Raw genomic sequence first — 25066 nt, forward strand, 5'->3', positions numbered from 1 at the left:
GGACAAGACGGGGTGGTGCGGCTAGAACGAACAGGGAGCAAAAGGCAGGGTAGACGACAAGGTGCAGAAAGGGAGGCGTCTCTCTGAGGAGATGACACTGCAGCTGAGAACTGAGTGGAAGGGCACTCCGGCAGAGGAAACAGCAGATGCAAAGACGCGTAGGCTCGTTGGAAGAAGCGAAGAGAGGCCAGTGCGGCGGATCGCAGGCCGGGGCTATGAAGGTCAAGTTCAGCGGTGCCCGAACATGGAGGATGTTCAAGATACGGGCCGAGACTTCATTCTGTGGCCGGTGTTCGTTGAGGCGGGGAGGCACTGTCAGAACCTCCTGGCAAGGGCAGAAGGAGGGGTGAGAGGCCCCGGCCCAGGCAGGAGACTGTTGGAGTAAAACCCGGAGCTGAGAGGGCCAGGCTTTTGGATTTTGTTCACTTCTGTGCCAACTACGTCATCGCCTAACCTCCCCCTCGCATCCCTCCCCTCCCTTCCATGCCTGGCAAGTGGTCTTTGCTCCATGACTATTCATGGGAGGAAAGAAGGTGCACTCAGCCTCAGACGTCTGAACAAGTAGGTGCAGCAAAGGAAGAGAAGAGAATAGATCCAAGGTGCCATTTTGGAGAAAGGAACCAATGCGACTTGGAGGCAGATTAGATGTCAGCAATAGGGACATGCTTGGTGACCAAGGGTGAATGAATGGTGCTGCAGACACCCTTTGCAAATCATTGTTCTCTGCTCCACTTGATGTTCCCAGCCAGTGGATGGTGACCTCCTTTTCCTCCTCCAATCCCTCTAGTCCTGTCCAGGGATATCAAGTGTGCCCCTAACACCTCACCCTGGGCTAAGGGGTGTCAGAGGAGTTGGCGACAATACAGGCCTAGGAGAAGTAGCGTGCTCCCTGAGTCCCCTCCGTTGAGGCAACATGTTCTTAGCGGTGAGTGCTGGCAGGCAGAATCAGTCTGGGTCAGGGTCCTTAGATTTGACAGCAGGGGTGGGCAGACATTTAAAGCAAATTAAATTCTCTGCATTACTGTCACATTTGCAGAGGCCAGGCATGGAGTGGTAAGTGGAACAGAAAGGTCAGCATTGGGGATGGGGTGGCCTTTGTGGTTCAGGCCTGCAGCACTTGGAGGTGTGTGAGGAGGCTGTAGCAACATGTTAGAGCCTCACACACCCTGTGCCAACCATCAATGCAGGCCTGAAGGCCTTCTCCAATGTCACTGAGCCATCACCTGACCCCACCCAAACCTCTCTTCCACTTGGCTGGGCCACGTCTGTCCTTGGCACAAAGGGCAGCACACCTTAGGTGGGGAGGGGGTGGCCAGTGATCCAACCATGGCCAGAAGAGGGTGGGAACATAACCAGTTGGGCTGACAGCCCCCTCTGCTTTCTTAATGCTCTAAACTAATATAATTTGACATGCATAAAAATTTAAACACATTGTATAGTAAATCTAAAAGCATAATTTATTCACTTATGAATTTAATCAAATTTCTAAATATGACATGCATAAGAATTTAAACACATTGTATATTAAATCTAAAAGCATAATTTATTCACTTTGAATTTAATCAAATTTCTAAATATTACTCATTTTTGTTATTAAGTGTGTTATCAGCTGTTGAGCTTTAACATTTGAGCATCTTGGCTTTTGCCATTTTGGGGGTCAGCAGAATGTGTTCAGGAGAAACATGAGAAAATAAAACTGAAGGCTCCTGGCCTTCCTCCCTCTCAGCCCCCAGTGCCAGCCTGCTGAGGCCATGGGGGCTGAGGGCCATGAGCCTCCAGACCTCAGGAGGTCTTTGGCCCAGATTTGATGGAGGGGGTGGGGCAGGGCTCCTGTGAGCAGGGCATTTGGCAGCCTGCCACAGGCATCCTGTGGCTCTTGCCAGTGTCCTGAGCCTCTCCCTCTCCTCCCAGTACTGAGGGCCACCTGTTGGTAATGTGGAGCTGCTTTCACTTTAAGAGCGTATGCACACCGAGGCAGAATATTCCCTCTGCCTTCATCCTCTGTGGCCTGATGGCCTCTGGAGGCATGATGAGCCAGCCAGGAGCTTTGTGCGAAGGGCAGACGTGGCCCAGCCAGGTGGATAGGGGTTCAGGTGGGGTCAGGGAGATTGTGATGGCTCCGTGATATTGGAGGAGGCCTTAGAAGAGGAGGCGGGTTGCCAAGGCCTGGGCCTTGTCTGTGGGGGTGGGTACCTGCAGCCCCTGAAGGAGCCCAGGAGGAGGTGCTGGCTGGTTTTTCTGGGTGGCCAGGCTGGGTCTGAAAGGGCCAGCCAGCCAATGAGGGTCTGGAATTGTGGTGAGGCTTCCCTGGTTAGTGTCTCCAAGGTGTGGCCCCTCAACCCTGCTCTCCCAGCAGGCACCTTTGGGCTCTTCCAGGAAGTACAGGCTGCCCTTTGAGGGGCTACAGGGCTGGGGCTGCTGAGCAGTGGGTTTGGGAGCCTGTGCTGGTTTTAATGCCCAAAGCCCTGGACATGAACTGCCCACCATGGGGCAGTCACAGGGGACAAGATGGGGCCTGGCCAAACCTGGATGCAGAGCAGGCGAGTAGTATGCTGCAGCACTGGGTGAGCTGTAGGTCATGCTGGGGTGTTGACTGGGACTGAGCTGATTTGGCTTGGCCCCCAGACACCCCACTCTGTGCCATCTGCCAGTCAACTTGGAGCTTCTCCAACCTTAGAGGCATCTGATGCTGGCATTTGTGGGGTGTAGGTCAGGCTCCAGGAATGGAGCCAAGGCAGCCCAGTTTGTTGAGGAAAGCAGCCCCCGCCCCTACTTTCAGCCCCTCCTGCTTGCTTGAAGCCCAGACTATGTGGGCCCATTAGGTGGAGATGGGACTCCAGGACTCAGGGATGTCCTGCCTCCTGGCTGCCTCTCCTGGAGGGCCTGGACTTCCACCTTTTGCCCCTTCTCATGCAGGGTCTCCAGGGTGCTCTGCCTTCTGTCAGGGAAGGGAGAGGGGCTGCAGGAGCTTGAACACTTTGGGGTCAGACCTTGTTTCCGGAGGGTGGGACATCGCTCATTTGGCCTGCTCGCCTTGGCTCTGGGGTGGGGTGAGCATCCTAACCCTGACTTCGGGGTAGTGGGTACATCTCAGAACCTTATGGGCCATTTCTGTGATTCAGGGGTGGATGGAGTTTAGCCCTTCTGGATCCAGGTAGAATCCAGGCTATCTGCAGATCAGGCTCTGTCCCTTAATATAGCCAGCAGGGTCTGGATGAATGCAAGTGGCACTTACCTTCACATTGACCCATTTGTATGGGAGTTGGGGGTCCCAGACAGTCTGGTCGGCTTCCACCATAAATGTTGTGCTGGTCCCCGGAGGTGATTTGAACAGCAGCTTTATGCGGTGTCACTTAGATGGAGCAGCAGTGATTAGCAGCCCTGGCTGGCAGTCTAACCCTAGGCCAGCCTTTCAGAACACTCACCCTCTCATCCCCAGAAAGCTTGTGGCTGCCCTTGGGCCCGCCTTCCGGCCTCCCTTTTAGATGCTAGCCTTGGTTCACTCCTCTTCCTGCCTGTCTTGTCTGCTGCTTTGTGAAACCAGGCTGGGGGTCCCTGGGACTCAGATGACCTTGGCTTCCCCTGGCATCCTGGAGTAGAGAGCTGGGATTGGAATTTTCTCAGCAAAAAACGGTCCAGTTTGTTTTGCTTTTATGAGTCCAGGGCAATCTGTGGGGGATAGGGAACAGGCCCTAGGGTATGGCCACTTCTGCTGGTCTATGGAGGTCTCTAGGACTTCCTGGGTAAGGTGATGTCTCACCAGCTCAGGTAGACAATGAAAGCATGTATGGGGGGACTACCTCTTTGAGGATGCCAGCCTGCCCACTACAATTGTGGCAGAGAGTACAGTTGTGTTTTGGTGTCTCGGTTTTATCTGGGGTGCCCAGCTAAGTAAGACTGTGTGTCCCAGCTCTCTGCACTTGGTGCAGCCGTGTGCCTGTGTTCTGGGCAGTGACATGGATGCAGAAGCATCACAGCCAGGAACTGCGCCCTTTTGCTCCTCCTTGGCTTCCTGCTGATTCCATCTGGAAGCCTCAGCAGCCCTTGGACCCTGAGGGGTGACCTTGAGGAGAGAGGCCTGCATTTGGATGGAACAGGCAGGTGGAATCTGGTTCCCTGAGACCTTGATGGTGACAAAATGTCTAGACTATTTTCTCTAGACTTTGTACTGGCAGAGAAATGAACTTGCTTTTTTCTAAACCACTGCAATCTAGGGTATTTTGATGTGTGCAGCAAGCTTGTTGCAGAGTCTTCATCCTGCAGGAGGTGTTCTTATGGCCTGGGGTTCCCTTGACCTGTAACCTGCTGCCTGGCAGTTCTCCTCACAACGAAGGCCATGGAAAGGCTTGGTCAGCCCTGCCCCCTAGCAGGATCTCCCCACCCTGTCCACATGGCTGCCCTCCTCTTCCCTTGTTGGAGCCCTCTAAGTTCTGGGTACAGCTGTCAGGCTGAAGGACAGTCCCTGTGTCTACTGTCTTTTTCAGTTGATCCTCACTATTGGACCAGGCATTGCTCTCAGCCCTGACATGAATATCTAGGCATTGTTCTCAGCCCTGGGTATCTGCCCCTGGAGAGCCCTCGACCAGGCCATGCAGGACAGAGAAGGCACAACCTTGTCTCCCAGGTCTCCTCACTGCTGCTGGGGGCCGGGCAGGGTGTGGAGTCTCTGTGGAGGGCTGTGCCTACCAGATGCTACAACTGTTTGGGACCAGCATTTCTAAGGACTGTCTAGGCTTAACGGTTTAGAGGAAAGTGGGACAGGAATGGGGGATAAAGCAGGCTGACTCTCCTGTCAGGGAGGTCCACAGCTCCTGTCCACACCCCTCCCCTGGGCTTAGAAATGCCACAGCTCAAATCAGCCCAGGCAGTGTGTATGTTAGGGGTCTGAGGTCCCATTCCTGCTCCTTGAGGAAACTCAATTCCACGATGCAGTGTTTCCATGAGACTTGCAGATGATTTAGGGATGCAGTGTTGCTGCTCCTGGGGTCCATTCTAACTGTCTCTCCTGCAGTTGCCCAAGCTCCATGCTTGGGTGCAACTGGGTGCTCCCTGAGACTGTGCCGTGCATCTGCCCCTCTGGTCCCCACTGCTGCAGCCTTGGCTGTGCCTGCATCATCCTCTCCACAGCTACCAGGTTGTCTTCCTAAGAAGGCTCTCTGATCATGACACTTTCATCCTGCCAGTCTCCTCCACACTAATTTCTTTGCCTCATCTTCCATCAAGGAACCCACCTCTCCCTGCATCAGTCCCGGGAGAGGTGGGTTCCTTGATAGAAAATGAGGTAGATGTGCCTCATACATGTGCCTCACACCAGTCCTTCAGTCCTAAACACTTTTCTTCACACCCTTTTTTTGTGCTATCAAAGGAGAAAAATGAAAAAAGAAATTTATAACATGTAGGCCTAAAAACAGCCAGGATACCCTATAGTAGGGCTACTGAGCATGGCCTTCCTCCCACAACCCAGCAAACCCAATGTGGGTGCAGCAACCACAGCTCCTGCCAATAAGTTGCAGGCCTTTCAGAATGTTTTCTGTTGGACAATGTTTAGGACCATAACCACCCCTAAGTTTATTTTTTTATAACATGGAATTAAATGATAGTTTGAAGAATTTTAAAGGGAATAAAAGAGCTATCGAAAACTATGCAGCATTCATAAACTTTGAGAGACTGATAAAAGTGCAAATTTGAAACTGACCCAAATGAACCAAAGTAATGTAAACAAGTCTTTTCTAAAACTGAATTCTAAGGGAACGTAAAAGGCACAGATTCATATGGAAATTTAGAAAACTAAGAAAGAAAGAGTACATAAATTAAAAGAGAACTGATAAGAAGAATCTTCTGGAAAATGGCTTAAAGACCATGAGTGGCTCTGGAGCCAGAGGCCTCCTGCCCACCCACGTCTGCACCCCCCTATACTAACCCTATACTCCTCTTTCCTCACCGTAGAGGGACATCTGTCAGTTGGTTTACACTTGCATTTTACATTTGCATTTTTGGCTTATTCTTTCTCATGGCAGTGAGTTCTGTAAGTTCACTACATACTGGGAAAAAACGAGCTCTTGTTTTTTGTTTGTCTGAAACTTGACACAGGAGCTGTGCGTTAGGACTGTGGGTAGATGACGGCCCATGATCCCCATCTTGTGTGTGACTCACAGACTGTGGTCCTGTTCCCTTTCAGCCTTTATTTTCTGGCAGAGTCACCATGTGTTAGGTGCATCCTCCATAGATGGCCACTCAGTCCCCGACTGGCCTCCCGGTTGGTGGCTTCTCAAAGGGCCGGGTCTGGAATGGAGGACGGCCTTCCCTCCTTGCACCAGCCGGCTCTAGAAGACGCTGGTTGGATGGTGCCAGATGAAAGGTCAGCTCTGCCTTGAGTAGTGTCCATGCTCTGAGAAGCAGGTACTCAGGATGCCCCTGGCTGCACTGAAACCAAGACCTCAGCCCCTAATCACAGCTGGCATCTCCCTCATGGATGGCAATAGGCCACCTTTCTGTCCATTCCGGGCAGCCTGGCGAGCCCAGCTGCCAACTGTCCTGCCGGTTTCCTGCTTCGCACCCAGAGGAGCTCCGTGCCACGTGTAAACATGGAGATGTCACTGGGTGCTCTCCTCATGAGCCCATAGGGAAATTCAATCCCTGGATCAGCTGTGGCCCCTTCCGGGTTGGCTCTCCCCAAAGACACCGCAGCTTGACCCTGTAAGCTGCCAGACCTGCTCTTGGTTGGGACCTTGGGTTCTGGAGATCGGGGTTTGGCAATCACCTTAGATGTGAATGTTCCAATGCTGATTCCTGGTGTGAGGGTACCAATACACCCAGTCCACATTGTGCCTTGATTCTCATATCCATTATAGAAAACAGTGATTAGAAATAAAGGTGCAGGGTAAGATTAACTCGGAGGGAGGTGATGTCTGCCTGTGCACCCACTCGCCCTGCCCCTGCCAGGCTCCTCATGGCCCCTCATCCTCTGCGGGTGGCTGCAGGTGGGCGAAGCTCAGGAAGACTTGTTCCAGTGAGATCTGGCTCACAGAGTAGTCGTCCACTCTGTACTTCTCCTTGGCCTTCTCCAGGATACCAAAGACCTTAGAGAAGCAGAAAAGCTGCTGTTAACAAGCCCTGCTTCTTGGCTGGTCTGGGAGTTGTCTGGCCATAAGGAGTGGTATGGACCCCATGGCCCTACCTCTGCCCAGTAAGCCCTTAGAGCTCCTGCAGGGTGAGCAGAACTCTCAGAGGGAGGAGTAGGTTGTGCTTGGTGAGCAGGCCCAGGGGCTGTGTCTCCTCCTCTTTCCACCTAGGAGTATGGCCTCAGGCAAGCTGTGTTCCCTCTCTGAACTAGTTTCCTCTTTTGCACTAAATTTTTCCAACTCAAATATTTTGGGTATAAACCCCCAAACCTAGCAGATATTAGGGTGAGTGTTAGAGCAGAAATTGCAAGTGATTATTCCTTGGAAAGATCCTAGAATCACCACAAAAGAAGTGAATGCTGGAGGGACTTTCCCCAGCCCCGGCTGAAGTCCGTTGGGGCCCATGCTCACCTTCGCCCAGCTGAGGTTATCACCAGGCAGGTGGTAATGGACCATCCCTTGGTGCTCATCTTCCAGGATGCTGCCTGCACAAAGGAGAGACCATGTCCCCATGAGGGCTGGGCTAGAGGGCTAGGGGAGGGTGACCTGGGCCCAAAGAATCGTGACCCTCATCCCAGGGGTCAGGGATGTGGGACTTGGTAGGGGCAAAGCTCAGATGCCTCTGTGCAGCCTCACACACCTTGGAAGGTCAGGTCTACAAATGCCTTGAACTGCTCCAGTGCCTCCTGTTGCCCGTCGCTCTGGACCTTGGCCCGTAGGGAGTAGCCGCTGCCAAATTTGCTCTTGAGGTGCTGTGGGCTGCCCAGGCACTTGAACTGACCCTGCACCATGATGGCCAGCCGGGTACACAGGGCCTCACATTCTTCCATGCTGGGGAGAGGGGATGGAGGCCTGACACAGGGCTGGGGAATGGTAACGCCTGCCTTCCATGTCAAAGGCTCATGCAGGTTGGAAGGTATCAACACCCAGATCAGAGTGTTCCTCATTCCTTTGCTCTGAGTGTGGCCCACCTGACAGCATCTGGGATTCTACTCACAGATTCTGTACTAGCTATTGTCAGGTCTCTCTCCACCCGGCCCCTTCTAGCCCATCCTTTCTACAGCCCTCGTCCTAGCTCTTCCACTGACCCACAGAGACCCCAGAGCTACCTATGGGAGGTGATGATGATGGCCTTGCCGGATTCACGGGCCCTTGCCACAGTGTCCCAGAGCAGGCGCCGGGCCACAGGGTCCATGCCATTGGATGGCTCATCCAAGAATATGACCGCAGGCTCTCCAAGCAAGGCAATGCCAGTGCTCAGCTTCCGCTTGTTACCACCACTGGAGTAGAGGGGGTGAAGGAGGGGACAAGGCTGATTATTAGTATGGGATCCCTGGGTCCCAGTAGAGGACAGGGCCCGGTGATTGCAGAGAGCCCCAGGTGAAGAGGAATGAGGGAGTGTGCCTGGAAAGCCCATCTTACAGAGCTGGAGGCCCCAGAGAAAGCCGTGCCCAGGGGGTCGGACCACACACCCACGTGAAGCAGCAACACCATCTGTCTGCGCCTAAATGGTCTTGACATCACCTGTGGCTGGTCTTGCCTCCAGAAGGCAGGAGCCAGCAGGGAAACTCCTCTCATCTGGGAGCTCTGGCTCCCAACCTGTGTCCAGTTCCATGGTAAGGGAGACCCTGACCACCCTGGGAAGACCCATGGGTCATCAGGTCACAGGGCAGGGGAGGGGCTGCAGCACAGGTGTACCTGTAAGTCTTGACCAGCTTGTTAGCATGCGGCTCCAGGAGCAGGCCTCGAAGTGTGTTCTCCACATAGGCACTGATGTGGCGCTCAGGGATGCCCCGGAGCCGGGCATACATGATTAGTGTCTCTCGGCCCGTCATGTGGTCCAGTAGGGCATCAAACTGGGGGCAGTAGCCGATCCGCTGCCGTACCTGGGGTTGGAACACAGCCAGGGAGGCAGCAGGTCAGAGGGAGATTCCTCCAGGTTTCTCCCAGTCTATTTGTTCAGGGTGGTCCATCAGCAGGTGCATAGGCCCTGGTACCACCCAAAGCCAAAGCTGGCCAAGCAGCACTTCAGCAGGGACATAGGAGGGGCTTGCCAGCTCAGGGAGCCCATGGGCAACCACACTGCCCCAAAATGAGTAGTCAGAGATGGGCCAGAGCCTTGTTCACTATGGGCAGTGTGGGGATGGGTTGGTGCAAGAATGTATAAGTGATCACCACATGCAAATATCTGCTGGTGTATCACCCACTCATTCATTCATCAAATGTTTAACAAACATCTAACTTGTGCTAGGACTTTTCTTTCTTCTCCCTCTAATGAAAGAGAGGTTGGCTGGCATCACCTTTGGGGAGGGGCATTGTCTGGTCAGATGGTCACTTCCAGCAGAGCCAGGGTGCTGCATGGCCGCCACTATCTCCCACTACCTTCAGCAGCTGGCAAGGGACAGGTAAGCCTGGAGTCTGTGGATTCCAGAGACAGGGTTTCTTTTCTTTACCCTCCTTGGGGTTCTTAGGCTTCCAGCATCTGTGTTTAATTGGTCTGGGAATATTCTTAGCTATTACCTTGTCAGTAATTATTTTTCCCTCATTTCCTCCTTTCCTGCTGGAACTCAGATTAAATGTATTTAGGACTTCTCACCCTTTCCTCCATTTTCTAGATTACATTTATAATTTTCTCTTTCCTACATATGTTTTCAGTCTTGTTTAATTCTTCAAACACAATGAACACAGCTGTTTTGTAAGCTGGGTCTGGAGATTGCAAATCTAGAGTGGTTGGCTTGTTTCTCCTGTAGGGCCCTCGTGTCTGCCGGTTCTAATCATGGGGGCTGTCTCCTCTGTTTAATTGTGTGCTGCTCATAGGCCTTGAAGCACTATTTGGGGGGTTCTTCAAAGCCTAGGATGAAGGCTTTCTTCCAGAGAGGGTGTGTATTGAGATCTGACCCCTGCTGCCGGTTTACGAGATGTGGTCACTCCCAGGCACAAGCTCTTCTCCATTCCTTTTCTTGCTCTGCTCAGTATATAGGAAACCTTCCATTCAATCCTCAGGGGTGAAGGAGCAAGAGGGAGACCTCGTTCATCCTTATCCCAAGGGGCAGCTTTTTCGATTCAGCCCCATGTGGGGAAAGTCTCCTATTATACCCCCACCATGGGCCTTTGTTTCTATCTTCTTCATTCAGCAAGGCCCCTAAATCCCCAACCACTGTCTGGAACACAGTGGCCCTCTGTGCCTCTCAGGGCTCCTGAATTTCAGCCAGAGTTCCTCACCATGTTGAGTACTCTTCCATGCTCTTACCAATGTGGTTTGTCATTGATGTTTTATCTGGCTTTTGGTACTGGGATGCCTGGTCTGAACAGCCAGGGCACCATTATTGTAAATCTATGTACACAGACTGGAGAGAGCCTGTTCTTCCGAATGAGACAGAGTGCTGTGAGCACCATGCCCTCCCAGGTCCACAGAAACGGCTTCTCTGGGAGGGACCCAGTCTTGGCCCTGCAGCCAGTCCTCGGCCCTGCCAGCCAATGGGGCCCTCATCTTCCTGTTCTCTTTCTCCTCCTCATCATTGTCTTAGCTCTGTCCCTGATCACTGCTTCATCCTGCTGTCCCCTTGTGAGCAGAGATGAGCAGCATCTCTGCCTCCAGGGCACCCTCTTCTCCCCACCTCCCTGGCAGCGCCTACCTTCCCGATGTCTGAGCTGATGCTATAACCCCCGACAAATGCATCCCCAGAAGTGATGGTCTCTTCCCCAGTCAGCATTTTGAAAGTGGTGGTTTTGCCAGCTCCGTTGAAACCCAGCAGCCCGAAGCACTCCCCTTTCTGGACTGCGAGGGAGATCTTGTCCACGGCAAGGAGGGGCGCCCGCTGCTCATACACCTGCAAGGTCCCAGGAGAAATCAAGGCAATGGGGAGGTGGGGAGCCAGCTTCCTGGTGGCTGGGTGGTGGGGGCAGACCAAGGGCCTGCAGAGGGTGTCCGCTTTACCTTGCAGAGCTCCTTGATGACCAGGGGAGTGTCCAATGGGGAGCGTGGGCTGGGGGCTAGGATTCGGTTCCTCTCATCTGCCACGTCCTGGTCCTCAGGAAGCCCTGACGGCTGGGTGTACACTTCCATCTAAGTGTTCCAGGAAAAGACCATACAGGTGAGGTCCAGTCCGAGGAGTCCTTTTCTGTGGGAGAAGGGGCTGAGATCTCTGAGATGGCCCACCCAGCCCAGCCCAACTGTGTGGACTCAGACCTTTTAAAAGTAGAGCTGGGGGGCCCTTAAGGGCTGAAATTAGCATCAAACAGACACGAACTGCTTGAGGAACAAGGATGGTGCAGGACTCATGGAGAAAACCAGGAAACTCAACTGAGGGATGTAAGATTTTAAATATGTGGACAGAAACTCCTCTTCTTAGAGGTCTTAATATTTTAGAGAAGCCAATTCACCCTGGGTTAATTTGTGCATCCAATGTGTGGTGTCAGCAGGTTTCATTTGTTTGTTGGGACTAGATGTATGTGACAAATACCAGGGTGCCTGGAAGTACTGTTGAGACCAAGGACCCAAGAGGACCTCAACCCCCTTGAGGCTATGAATCATGTGGTGCACATACCCTCTGGCCATTGCTGGCCTCTGAGGTCCTCCCTGTGGCCTGGCCTGAGAAAGTCTGGCCTCAGTGGGAGACCATCCTGGTGCAGAGCTGCAGGAGCCACTCACCAGTGCCCGCCTCCTCCAGAAGGCACAGATGCAGGTCTTCAGCCTCCATAGCAGGTCAGTCTCAATGAGGAAGAGCAGGGTGAGGTAGGCAAACCCTGAGGCAGCCATGGAGGTCACAAACCTGCCGATCCCTGGGGAGCTCCATGCATAGAAGTTCTCCTGGTACTGGATATCTGTGTAGGCAAAGGAGAGGGTGCTGCACCCTGTTTCCCCTAGCACCCCTCCTCCACCAGGTACCAGCCCGAGTCCCTCTTGGCCCACCAGGTGCCTACACCCCAGCTATCCACATGGAGACTGTGAAGGCATAGGGTCCAATCAACTTCCATGTTGTCACTGTCACACAGGGACCCCAAACACTTCCCACATTTTGGGGTGGTTTCATATTTTAAGGAGCACCTATGATAAGTGACCAAGTCACGCCCTTGCTCACTCACTCACATACTTGCTTCCTCACTCAGGGACTTCACTGAGACATAAAGACAGGTAAGATGTATCTCCCTCTCCCCCAAGTCTGTCCTATGAAATAAGAAAGTAGCAGGAACAGAGCAGAGACTGAGTCTGCCAGGCGGATGTGCAGGGCTCTATAGACATGACAGCTGAGCTGCCAGCTAAAGACTGTTCAAGACACAGAAAGGGTGTGTGGTGGGCTGAATGGTGGCCCCCTAAAAAAAATGTCCATGTCCTAATCCCTGGAATCTGTGAATGATCTTACTTAGATATAGGGCCTTTGCAGATATAATTGGTTAAGGGTCGGCCAGGCAGGAAGGAGGAAGTGCATATCATTCCAGGGTGGTGGTGAACACATATCTTCTGAAGACCCTTCTTGTGCTCATGCCTGGGGTATCTTAGTGCTGAGACCAGGGACATGCTCTGACACATCATGGGCCACCGCCCACTCCAGAGCCTCTCCAGAGGACTGCCTTTATAGGAACAAGGCTCCTGGGGATTCCCTGGTTGGTCCTCAGGAGAGAGCAGAGAAAAAAGGGCTGCCCATGTCGGCCTGACACTTACTGTATTTCCTGCAGTAGTGGGCTGCCACCTCGGATGAGGTGCAGTACCTCTTGGTCTCATAGTTCTCATAGAAGCTGCTGACCGCCATCCCCAGACAGTGGTTGGGCAGCACCAGGAACACATGGTCTAGGGTTCTAGAAAGTTCTTCTAACTTTACCGCTGTGTGGAGAAGGCACAAACAAGTTAGCACTGTAGGAACACACCACACTTGCCCCCAAGGACAGATTAAATCAGGGGAGGCAGATTCCCGATGTTCTCTATGTAATGCGTGTGGGTCAGGACACTCAGCTGGCATCTTCCACAGATCAGGCACCAGGCCTTCCTGGGACAGCACCTCCCAGCTCATGGCCCCAACTGAAACTGCAAGGGGGAGGTGTTGCTGGAGCATGGTCTGGTCCAGTGTCCAAATCAGTGCCACCCTGACCCCCACTCCCCCTGCATTTTGGGGCAAAGAGGTTCTATGGGTACCCAGGTTGCCCGGGAGTGGGGGGCAGTCTCCAGGCTCCCACCTGGGATGCGCATGATGGTGACCATGAGGAAGGTGGCGATGCCTGACAGGATGTTGAATATGGTCAGCCTTGTGTAGGCAGTGGCTGCCCCCGAGAAAAAGAGGTTCATCAGGTACATGAGCGGGATGATGGCCCAGCCATAGAGCATGAGCAGCAGCAGGGCGTCGGCCACGTGGCCATCCCTTGTGAAGGCATGCACATCGAAGGCTTTGAACACCACCTGCAGCAGCACAGAGAGGGGAGATTCATGAGCCCACACAGCAATGCAGGAATCCGGACCCATCTGCCCCACAGGCTGAGTCATCCCCCATGGTGGCTTTCAGTCCTGGGACCCTTCCTAGGGTTCCCCCTTCTTCTCTTTGCTGATGGAGCTGTCACCAGGGCACCCTGTTCCAGGGCCAACCAAAGAGGTGAATAGGCTGGGGCATGGAAACTGTTAAGTGGGGTTCCTGGCATTCCCAACCATCCTCTTGGAACCAGGGCTGAGCTGTCAGAATGGGCCCTGGGCTGGCTGAGGTCTGTGCAGGGGCCCCAAGGCAAGCCCCCTGGATCTGCAGGGAAGGGTCTCAGCACCAGCTGTGACTCTCACCAGCAGCAGCAGAGTGGGGACAAGGAAGGAGATGAGGTCCCACAGCAGAGCTGAGAGCCAGAAAGTGGCCACGTGGACTCCGCTCACAAACTGGATGTGCTTGGCCTGGACGGCCCTCTCGCTGACTGCCAGGATGGAAAATGTGCTGGCCAAGAATGCCATGGCGAAGAGCAAATTGAGGGCGATGTCAAATCCCTTCCGGCCCCTGCAGGAGGACAGGGCAGGTCAGGGACAGAGCACATGACGTCTGGGCAGCTCGGGGATTGGTTCCTTGTTCACTACCATTCAAAGCATGTGATGCAGTGGCCCAGCTGCTAAAGGGGTTTAAGAGAGAATGCCAAAGTTGGGGGAGAGAGGGTCTTGGCACTGGGAAAATCCACCCCCTGCCCCCAAAATAGCTCTCCCTCTGGACTTCCTGTCCCCAATGACAGCAGTGCCACTTTCCCAGTAGCTTTTAATCTGTCTCCTGAGCAGCCCAATCCCCACAGACACTCAAGTATCTCTCTGCCTTTCCCACATCTGAGACTCCTCTGCCTGGTTCTCTCTGTTCTGCCCTTGTAAGACAACATTGTTAGGCACCTGCATGGCTGCAGCAGCTCACTGCCACCCCCCACCCCACAAGTGCATTGTACATTTTACATTTAGTAGCCAGCAACACCTTCTAGAAACTGGTTTTGATGGCATTATTCTGTTGCTTAAAAACGTCCCGAACATTTACACAAATGGTACCGAGACAACTGGATATGATTTGACCAAAAAAGGGGAATGCAGTACTGACACATGCTACAACATAGATAAACCTTGATAATGAAAGAAGCCAGTCATGAAAGGCCGCATTTTGTATGATTCCATTTATATGAAATATTCAAAACAGGCAAATCCACAGAGTCATAAAGTAGACTAGTGGCTGCTTAGAAGTGGAGAGAGGAATGGGGAATAACTGCCAGTGGTCACAGGGTGACTTTTGGGGATAATGAAACGTTCAATAAAATTATATTCTGGTCTAATAGGTACATGAAAAGATGCTCATTTCCCTAATCATCAGGGAAATGCAAATCAAAGCCACAATTAGCTATCGCCTCACATTTGTCAATTGCTATTATCAAAAAGACAAGAAATAACAAGTGTTGGTGAGAATATGGCTTAAAAGGAATGCTTGTGCACTATGGATGGGAATGTAAATTGGTGCAGCCACTATGGAAAACAGTGTGATGGTTCCTTAAAAAGTTAAAAATAGAACCACCATATGATCCAGCAATTCCACTGGGTATTTATAGGAAGGAAACAAAAACACTAACTCGAAAAGATTTCTGCACCCCCATGTTCATAGCAGAGTTATTTACAATAGCCAAGACATGGAAACAACCTGTTGTTCATTAATGAATGAATAAAATGGATAAAGAAATGAATAAAAAATGGATAAAAAATGTGATATACACACACACAAACATATATAATAGAATATTATAATAGAATATTATTCAGCCATAACAAAGAAAGAAATCCTGTCATTTGTGACAATATGGGTAGACCTAGAGGGCTAAGTGAAATAAGTCAGAGAAAGACAATACTATATGATCTCACTTATATGTGCAATCGAAACAAAACAAAACAGAAAAACCCAAAACAAAACTTATACAGAGAACCAATTGGTGGTTGCCAGAGGAGGGGACTGGGCAAAATGGGTAAATGGGCCAAAAGGCACAAACTTCTAGTTATAAAATACATAAGCCATGGAGATGCAGTGTGCAGTATGGCAACCATAGTCAATAACACTGTATTTCATATCTGAAAGCTGCTAAGGGAATAAATCTTAAGTTCTCATTAGAAGAAAAAAATTTATAACTACATATGGTGATATTAACTAGACTGTGATCATTTCGCAATATAACACAAATCATTAAGTTGTACACCTGAAACTAACATAATGTCATGTCAATTATCTTAAAAAATTATATTGTGGTGATGGCTCTACAACTCTGTGAATATACTAACAACCATACGATTGTATAGTACAAACGGGGGGATTGTATGGTAGTGAATTATATATCCTAAGCTGTTAAAACAAAAATTCCTGCTGCCTGTTTCTGGCATAGAAAGGAGTAAAAATGACTGCCACTGTGTCTCTGCTTTTGGGGTAGGGATGGGAGGTAGCCGAGAGAAAAGAAGACATGGTAAGAGCCAGAGCACAGTCTAGAATGGGGGGTGGAGATGAAATTACCCCCCATTAATTAGCTGCACTGGAGTGACTGTTCTCAAATTAACTGATTTTCTTGGCTGTCTCTACATGGTCTCTAGAGTTTTGGGGCCTCTGTGACTGGGATGAGGGAGAGTCCTACACAACAGTGGCATGACAAGGCCTAAGGAGAAAGACACCTCCTGGCTCTCTAACTCAAGGCCGCCAAGGGGCAAGGATGCCTGACCTTGCTTCGTTCTGCTGTCCTCACTCACACACATAGCCAGGGTGGTTTTGGGACCCCCTAGGGTCAGTGGCTGGTAGGAGCCAGGTACAGATTTGGGAAGAGGACATTGCCACCCTCCAAATCAGGAGCTCCCTGCAGGGACTGCAGTGCATGTGGGATGGGGTTTCACCAGCATATCTGCTATCCAAAATAAGGGTGAGTATGAAGGGCTGAGGAAGATGTGGGGCAGGGATTCCCCCTGCCAAGAATAGGAAGCTTTCTGAGGGCAGAAACTATGCTTTATTCACCTCTGTGGCTCTTAGTGGCCCCTGGCATTACTGAAGGGGTCAGTCCTGAGGAATAGTCCTGATAAGAGGTGCAGAAGCCTGGCCTGATGGGGATGGGGTCCTGCCCCAGGGGCGAGGGTGGCAGGGCAGTGCACGTACTCGTTGAACTGATCCTTGGCAGCCTGCAGCGCACTCCGAGGCTGGGGGTAGTTGGAGACTGTGATGGAGGCCCGAGGACCGCATAGCATCTTGAACAGGAGGTTGTCCACGATGGCTAGCGCAGTGGCCGGGGAGTGGTATGCCTGGTTGTTGAACAGGGTGGTGACGACCGTCTGCTCACCGACATCCCTGAAGGATGCTGCCACCAGGCACCGCTCATTAAAGCCGCCCCCCTCCACTGAGGCCCTGAAAATCAGGAACTCCTCCAGGTCACCTGGAGGACAATGGCAGAGTCAGCAGCACAGATTACCAGTCCCCATGGCCCATGCTCGGGGGAGCTCTGAAGGCCTGGAGGGACTGTGGAAAGAACAAACCACCTTCTACATGCACAGACACTGTCCACGGGCCATTCCACCCTGTATATACACTGCCTGCTCTGGCTCTGCCTCTTACTCAGCTGTAAAATGGGGACAGCGATGACACCTACACTACAGGATTCAAGGGTCAGTGAAAGGATAGAAACACATCAATAAATCCTAGTACTGATAGTTATAATGGTTTCCATCAAAGCCTGTTGTCATTACACAAGGAAAAAGGTCAGATGTACTTAAATACATGTAGTGATGTGGTTAGAACTAAAAGGCCCTGCACTTGACAAAGAAACAGGCAATTCGACCTTCCAGATGAACTCAGGCCAGGGTGTCTATGGCAGTTTCCTAAATTCCCCAGAGTCACCGTGCACCATGAGAGCCCTGTAATTTTTGGGCTAGGCTGGGTGACAGCCAGAAAATAAGGCTGGAGGACACATGGGGGTGACAAACAGGGGCTTCTACCATTGTTTGGGCTAGTCAGGGTCACAGTTGCTGGCAGGGCCAAGTGGAGACTCTGGGCTGCAGGAGCTCCAGCCCAGCACAGTGCTCACTGCAGTGCCAGCCTGTTCTAGGCTGCCCATACATTCAGCTTCTCTTAAAGAAGAACCTAATTCCTGCCAAGATTTTATGACCATTCCATATGCCAAATCTCAAAGTTGCTGGCCAGGAAGTGGAGGGGAGCAGTAAAAAGAGAAAACCTTCAGGCACAATCCATGTAACCAGAGCGCGATGCCTACTCTAAACCTGGGGCAGTGTCCAACTGCCACTGCCAGGGATGCAAGATAGTTTTGGTTTTAGGATGCTGAAAGAAAATACCATGTCACATTAACGTATATTGTGACCAGCCTAGTAAACAAAGAAAAGGCAACATAAAGATCATCAAAGTTTCACATTTTGTTTGAATGGTCCTAAAATATACAACTTCAAGAAATGACTGCCTGGACAAAGTTTTAGCCCTAGAGATGATGCCTTGTGTCTCCCTCTGACTCAGTGCAACAATGATGGGGTGGGAGAAAAATAGGAGTCCTACCGTGCACAGGGCAGTGAAGAACTAACAACCCCAAATGTCCACAGGGCTCTGATAGCATGGCTCGGGCCCTGAGCCCCCAAGGATACTCCTTACCCAACACCTCTCGAGGCTCCTGGCCCTCAGCCTGCAGCATGTCCTTCAAATGCTCGGACAGCTGCTGATCCAGCCGAGAAGTCCCAGGAACCGAGAAGGGCATGACGGTTCTGCCGTACTCGCCCAAGGTCAGCTTCAGTATGGGATCGTCGAAGATCTCGGAGGAGTAGTTGATGGCCAAGAGGGCCAGGGTAATGCACGTCACGGGGACCAGGACCTGGGCCACTACCATCTTCCATTCCCGCCAGCTGTATGTGACCTTCTTCAGGAACATGGCCCAGAACTGCTGGCAGTGGAGGGTGAGCTGTGGCAGAGGGGACAAGGTAACGCGAATGCCACTCTGGAGCCAGTGCATGACCAGCAGCAGGCACAGTCCTTGCATAAGCCTCGGGTCTTCAGCTGATGTTTGTGCCCTGGGGCCCCTGGGCTTCTAGCAGGGCTCAGTCAATGACATGTAGGACATATATGTACACGTCCTTGCAGGTACCAACGTGGGCCTTGGGGGTCTCACAACAGGCAGGGCAGGCACTGTTTCCTTGTCATAAGACATTAGGGGACTGGCTGCAATCCTACAGGGAAGCTAAGTCCTCTGCCTTCTCCTGCTCCTAGTAGGAGGACCCCAGCTGCGCTTGGAGGTGGACAAATTTCCCTCAGCTGCCTGTGTTCCCCAAACTTACCCCTTTACTGTCCTCTAAGTATGGGGAGCACCAGGGCTCCGAGTCAGGTCGACAGGGACTAGACCCCAGCTCTACCACACGCTGGCCATGCAACCTTGGCCAAGGCCTCAGTGTCCTGTCTATAAAATGGAGCCAGTGTTGCCTCTACCTCATCAAGTACTAGCACACACTAAGCTCTCAGTGAAGGGAGCACTGTTCGCATTATAAGCAAACATTTGCTCTTATCCGTGAGTGGCCAAGTTAGAACATTAAGAAGTTACAACTGTTCTGAGATTTCTTTCTCCTTGTCAACTCATGGGAGCATGAGCTGTAATCTGCCCTCTTCCCAGGGCACTGACACTCCTGAAGCCATGTCTTCCCTCATGGACTCTAACATATGAGGTTCAGGGGTCTCCCAACCTTCCTGTGCTGGCCAGCCCCAGCCCCAAGTGCTCACTCCGGTGTTGAGCTTGACGGCAGTGCATTCCTCCTTGATCAGGGCGCCGATGCCATCGGTTGGGTCCATCGTCCCACACAGGTTGCTGTCCACTGCCCAGTCACTCGCCCGCCTCTCATGTTGATACTGTAGGGCAGGCAGCTGGATGGCCTGGATGTCCATGCTGGTGTCTACCAGCTTACCGACCCTGTACCAAGACACACGAGGACTGGTTGTGACTCAGCTCCCCAGGGAGGGAGAAGCTATCGTTCCACCAAGAAGGGAAGCAGATGCGGAAAGAGAGTGACTGTCAGAGGCACTAAAGTAGAATGACATCAGCTTCATCAGTTGGTTAGTTCATTCATTCATCAATAAATATCTCTGGAAGACCAGCTATTGTAGCCAAGCAATGTACAGGAGAGAGACATGGTAGATAGGGACCCTGCCCATGGGGACCCCAGTCTCATGGGGAGACTGACCAAGGTCAGTATTTATGACCAGGCTTTCTTTCCAGAGGGGCAGGACAAGGCTTGGGGCATGATACTTGCACTGTGTTTAAATATACTTAATCTGTTGATTGCTCTAAGCTGTGGGTCCTCAAGGAAAAACATCTACCTAACATTCTATTTTTGCATTTCTAGTTCTTAGTACTGTATCTGCCAAATAAGCATTCAACAAATGTCTGATAAATCTGTCAATCATCTCGAGCTCACCCCATAGTTCTGAGGGTCTGAATGCTAAATTTTACATCTTCATTATGGATGGAGGCACACTCCAGATTACTATCTAAAGCTGAGAGGAGCTTAGCAAGCCTGTTGCTGCCATGGTGCTCCTGGGAGGGACCCCAGAAGAAGTGCACACATTCCCAATGTGATGAGAGCACAGTAGCCCTTTGCTTTCCGAATTGCTCCATGTGTCAGAAACCTCACTGGGTTTGTGCAGGTGTTAATAACAGAGTCATGATTCGAATTCGGGCTCTGATAGCCAGCCCACTGCCTGGCTCCTACCCCAGGCACAGGTCCAAGTGTTCAAGGTGATAATCAAGAGAACTGCTTTATCATTATGCTTTAAAAAAATTATCCACATTGCTGAGTCCTAGGCTGATGAAAACACACGTTTACTGACCTTAAGAATACTTCCTCCATTGTGGTGACAGAGGCCCCAAAGCTAGCGATGCCCAGCTCTTTCTGCTTCTTCTCTAGTTTAGCAAAAAGACTTTCAAACCTGAAAAATGACCCCAGATGATGAGTTGCTTTTCAGTGACTTTCCAGATAATTCATTCCTAAATATACACCTCTGTGCAATATGGGAGAGGGGCAAAGGAAGTGAGCTCCTTGAAATGCCATTAAAAAAAAAAATAAAAGTCAGGTTTTGTTTTCTGCTTTATTTTCCCCCACATAACATCTTATGAGTTCTTTGGCCTGTGAGGCATTCTTTGATAGTATACACTTACACGAGATCACAAAACCAACCAAAATATTCATTTGATCACAGGGCAGGGAAAAACTTTCTAAGAAGAAATCACAAGGGAAAAAGATACGACCCATGTAAATGTAAAACATCTGCATGGGGAAAAAAAATCCCACAAAATTAGGCAACAAGAAATTGGAAAAAGTTGCAACAAAAATGATTCCTTCCAGCTCGGCCTGGCAGCCCGGACTCAGAAAGCAGATTCACCATGCACTGACTATCACAGGCCCAGGAGCTGAGAGTTGCCCACTGGTCAAGCCTAACAGGTGCAGGGGGGATGACTCTAAGCATGAAACCCTTAAGGCCCACTGAGCCCTCTTCTTGAATCTCTACCTGTGCGTTCTCTCTGGGATGTGTACCTGTGAGTGCTCTCCTTTGGAAGAATGAACGACAGCTCTGCTCCAGCGCTGCTCTCCAGAGTGGCATTGGGGACGTGATGGTGGACCAGCTGGGAGATGCTTTCAGGGTTGCAGTGAGGCTCCTTCACCAGAGTCATGTGGTAGCCTGCACCTGGAACACAGTGAAACTCCACATGAGGCTGTCTCCCAGGTCTCCCTCAGATTCACAACCCAGGCAAGCTCATGGGAAAGAGGCTAGAGCAGAAGACAGATGAAACAGAATGAATGCATCTCAGAGCTCCTCAGTGCTGTCCTGAAAGTCTTACACCCTGCTCCCTAGCTGAGAAGAGATGCCTAAAAACTTGGGTGCCGAGCATGGTAAGGAGGTGAAACCCAAGCCAGATTTTGGACTTCAAGTCTCAGAGGCTACAGTATATACTGTCCCCAATACCTATTCTCCCCAATTTTTCAGTAATGGAACCCCAGGATGAAGGCCACCCTCTTCAGCCCGCCGCCTCCACCCCCAACTTGATCACTGGGTCACCATGTGGTTGACATGGCTGTGTGCTGGGAAGGGGAAGCTGCAGAAGCAAGGTGTGCAGCTCCTGGGGTGTCTAAGGGAAAGAGTGCTTGTCTTCTGTCTTTGTCCTCCCTAGTGGAAGAACATGGATGGGACCTGGCATGGCAGCACCATGCTGGACCATGAGCTGCCCTTGAGAAGGGATGCCATGCCCATATAGCAAAGAAAGTCCTGATTCCACATGCAACCCACTAGCCCTGAACCGTGCTGAGAACCATGCTGGTTTGAGAGCTACAACATTGGCAAGCATGGTTGGCCTCTCCCAGGGCACTGCTGTTCTCAGCGGCCCTCGTACTCATCTGCTATTTCGCTGGCTATGACTGATTGTCATTCTAACCAAATCAAGACTATCAGTTCCCCTCCTTCTTAATTCTCACAATCCCCTCTGCCTGGGACCTTGGGTCTCCACTCAGAGGCTACAGACAGGAAGTCTAGAGAAGGCCTGTCCCTGCCTAATCTCAGGGGCCCTTCAAGAAAGTTAATAGTGGGCACATCCTTCAGCACGGTGGGCCAGTGACACTGACCCCATACAGAAGGGAGACTGGGCTGCTCTCCATGTTTCCCACCCTCGACCACTCACCATATTTCTGTTTAAGGAACAGCGATGACCCGCAGCACTGCAGCTCCCCCTTGGCCATGATGGCGATGCGGTCCCCCAGCAGGTCGGCCTCGTCCATGAAGTGGGTGGTCAGCAGGATGGTGCGGTCACTTTTCTGCTGCTGAAGAAGGTCCCAGATGGCCCTCCTGGAGATGGCATCCATGCCTGAGGTGGGCTCGTCCAGCATCAGCACCTGGAGGGCAGAGGAACAGCCTTGTGAACTGGCCCTGGCTGGCTGTGCTGTCGGTCCTGTGTGACTAGATTTCCATGAAGATGCAGCAGTACCATCCTCACCAGACTGCCTCTTCAAGGTGTCCAGGACCAAGGTGCCTGGGCTGTAGGGACAGCAGCCAGCCCAGGCCGAGAGAGGGCTAGCGGGTAATGACTCTGGGCTGCATTGCCCCAAGTGTTTGTCCATTGCATGTGGGGGCCCTGACCTGTGTCCTTCAGGAGGCCAGATCTGCTGCCTTGTACCTTGGAGCCTGCAATGAGGGCGATGCCGATGGACAGCTTGCGCTTCATCCCCCCACTCAGGAACCGGCACCGGGAATCCCACTTGTCCTCCAGACCGAGGATATGCAGCATCTGTTTGACTTCTTCGGGGCACTTCTGGCGTGACAAGCCTTTCAGCTGAAACAGCAGTGGGCAGAAAGATCTGACAGGAGCTTCTGATGCCTGTCCAGCAAGCCACCTAGGCCTGACGTTGTCCCATCCCTTCATGTGTTGGCCTCCGACTCCTGACTTCCCTCCTGGGGTGTGGGAGGGCTTCTGGGAGCAGGTTTTGGTTTGCTGGGAGGCTAAGGGCTCAGTTGGCTGTCTCAGGAACCCAGGCATGCAAGCTACAGAGCAAGCAACAGCAATAACAACCTCTAAGTCCTACCCCCCACCAGCTCACCTGAGCGTAGAAATACAGGTGTTCTGCAACTGTCAGGTTGTCAAATAAGACATCGTGCTGCGGGCACAGGCCCAGGCTCCTCCGGATTTGAACCATGTCTTGTGAAATTTCATACCCGTTGATATAGGCCCGCCCACTGGTTGGGGGAAAGAGACCTACAGCCAAGTAGAAGACCCCAGAGGGCTAGGTTCAGCTGGGCATCCTGCCAGTCTGCACAGGGAGTTATGGCCTTGCCAGGTCCACACGATTTTGCCTTGTTTTACCCAAGGACCTGCCTGTGAGTGAGTTTGCCAGTCACCCCACTCTGGCCATGGTGGCCACATGGCCCCTCACCTGTGAGCATGGAGAGGGTGGTGGTCTTCCCTGCGCCATTGTGGCCCAGCAAGACAGTAATCTGCCCCTCATACAGGTTTAGGTTCAGGTCTCTGACGGCTGCCTTGCCCTTGTTCCCCACTCTGAACACCTGCAGGAAAGGCAGATGCCCCTTGGGAATTCATTCCATAGGCCCCTCCCACTACCCTCTGGAATAAACACTGAGGATTTTAGAGGGTACCATGCCCACTGTCCCCAGTTAGCACATAAAGTGGGACGTTTTAGGCAGAGTGCTGATTGCAACCCATGCTGCCTCCAGCTGTTCTCTGGTTTGCCTTCCTCCTGCCCCACAGGTCCCCTGATACCCACAATGTCTGGAATCAAAGACACATGAGTTTGAGGCATCACCATGCAGCCAGCACAGCAAGCGTTCACTACAAAGCTGCTGAGAGGTGAAGTCTGGGTGGCGGCATGTGTAGCTGATTCGACCCTGAGTCTCCACAATGGGGCCTAGGGACGCAGAGCCCAAAGGGTGGCCGGTGCCTGGGAGAGCTGGTCAGAGAGAAGCCCTGGGGATCCAGGGGCAAAAAGCAATGCCCAGAGGATGGTCGCCAGCTCGGAGAGAGCACTGGGCAAGGAGGCAGGTCTCACCACATGTGATCCTGCAGTCCCCTGCCCGTTCCCACAGGGTGTGGCACCTTAGATACATGCTTGATCTTGATCCCAGCCACTAGGTCCTCTGGCTCAGCTTCAAAGTACTCTGTCCTGAGGGCTTTCTCAGGGTCATCATCTTCTTCCTCTTTCCCTAAAACCGTCCTCGGGCGCCCGCACCAATAGGAGGGCTAGGATGGAAATCAGATGGGTCTCAGAAGGCAGATTCATGTTGGGTCATTATGTTTGTGACAAACAGAGCAACAACTAAAGGACATGCTAATCACAAGTAGCAGCTGGTCCTTGGTCTTCCCAATATGGCCTGCTCTGCAGAGGAGACCGCTGCTTAGAGCCCCGAGGCTGGGTCAGGATCCAGGATAGCCTCTCACTCTCTACCCCTGGGAAAGCCCTCAGCCTTAGCTTCCCAATCTGCTATGTGGCATAATGGCAACTCACAGGCTTATCGAAGCTTGTAAACTAAGCAGGAGAAACTAAAGGGCTGGGCCTCTCTCCATCTAGAGGATGACACTCCACCCTCTGTTTAGATGACAGGACAACCACCCGTCCTCTGTCAAAAGGCTGTGTGAGGGGTAAGAGTATAACCACAAACTGCACACACTCCCTACCCTTGAGGGTGGCCTGTGGGCACAGGTAACACAGGGGTGCGGACAGGGCCATAGAAAAGGTGAGAACCAGGCCTGGAAGAACAGACCCTAGAAGTAAGCCTGAAGGTGGAGAATTTGTTAACCCACAGCTGTATTCTCAGTATATTTCCAGTACCTGGAATAGTTCTGGCACATCAGGATCCACTGGTGTTAAGGGACACATTTCTCACATTTTAAGTTACTTTGAAGTCAGACTGTGTCTTAGAAATCATAGAATGCCATAGTTTAACTGTATTTTTCTT

General features: G+C 51.8%; 1 protein-coding gene across 4 annotated transcripts in view; it reads right to left on the bottom strand.

Moving 5' to 3' along the window:
• Window positions 1-5908: 5908 nt before the first annotated feature.
• ABCA3 (ATP binding cassette subfamily A member 3) overlaps window positions 5909-25066 on the bottom strand; it is a 40348-nt gene continuing 21190 nt past the window's right edge. For 3 of the 4 annotated variants that reach the window (XM_039884979.1, XM_039884978.1, XM_039884980.1), the window contains 21 exons: window positions 24207-24350; window positions 23530-23659; window positions 23197-23351; window positions 22776-22931; window positions 22284-22494; window positions 21145-21295; window positions 20441-20539; window positions 19337-19523; window positions 18224-18527; window positions 16730-17003; window positions 13882-14086; window positions 13293-13512; window positions 12784-12942; window positions 11773-11945; window positions 11059-11187; window positions 10757-10951; window positions 8820-9007; window positions 8231-8401; window positions 7762-7952; window positions 7533-7606; window positions 6944-7079 (listed from right to left, as the gene is read on the bottom strand). In XM_039884979.1, the coding sequence (XP_039740913.1) occupies window positions 6948-7079; window positions 7533-7606; window positions 7762-7952; window positions 8231-8401; window positions 8820-9007; window positions 10757-10951; window positions 11059-11187; window positions 11773-11945; window positions 12784-12942; window positions 13293-13512; window positions 13882-14086; window positions 16730-17003; window positions 18224-18527; window positions 19337-19523; window positions 20441-20539; window positions 21145-21295; window positions 22284-22494; window positions 22776-22931; window positions 23197-23351; window positions 23530-23659; window positions 24207-24350 (3648 nt within the window). In that variant the 3' untranslated portion in view covers window positions 6944-6947. Of the gene's footprint in view, window positions 7080-7532; window positions 7607-7761; window positions 7953-8230; window positions 8402-8819; window positions 9008-10756; window positions 10952-11058; window positions 11188-11772; window positions 11946-12783; window positions 12943-13292; window positions 13513-13881; window positions 14087-16729; window positions 17004-18223; window positions 18528-19336; window positions 19524-20440; window positions 20540-21144; window positions 21296-22283; window positions 22495-22775; window positions 22932-23196; window positions 23352-23529; window positions 23660-24206; window positions 24351-25066 lie in introns of all 4 variants that reach the window. The other variant, XM_039884981.1, reaches the window with a different exon arrangement.

This window comes from Pteropus medius, unplaced genomic scaffold (genome assembly GCF_902729225.1).
Source record: "Pteropus medius unplaced genomic scaffold, Ma_sr-lr_union100, whole genome shotgun sequence".
In the NCBI taxonomy this organism is placed as follows: domain Eukaryota; kingdom Metazoa; phylum Chordata; class Mammalia; order Chiroptera; family Pteropodidae; genus Pteropus; species Pteropus medius.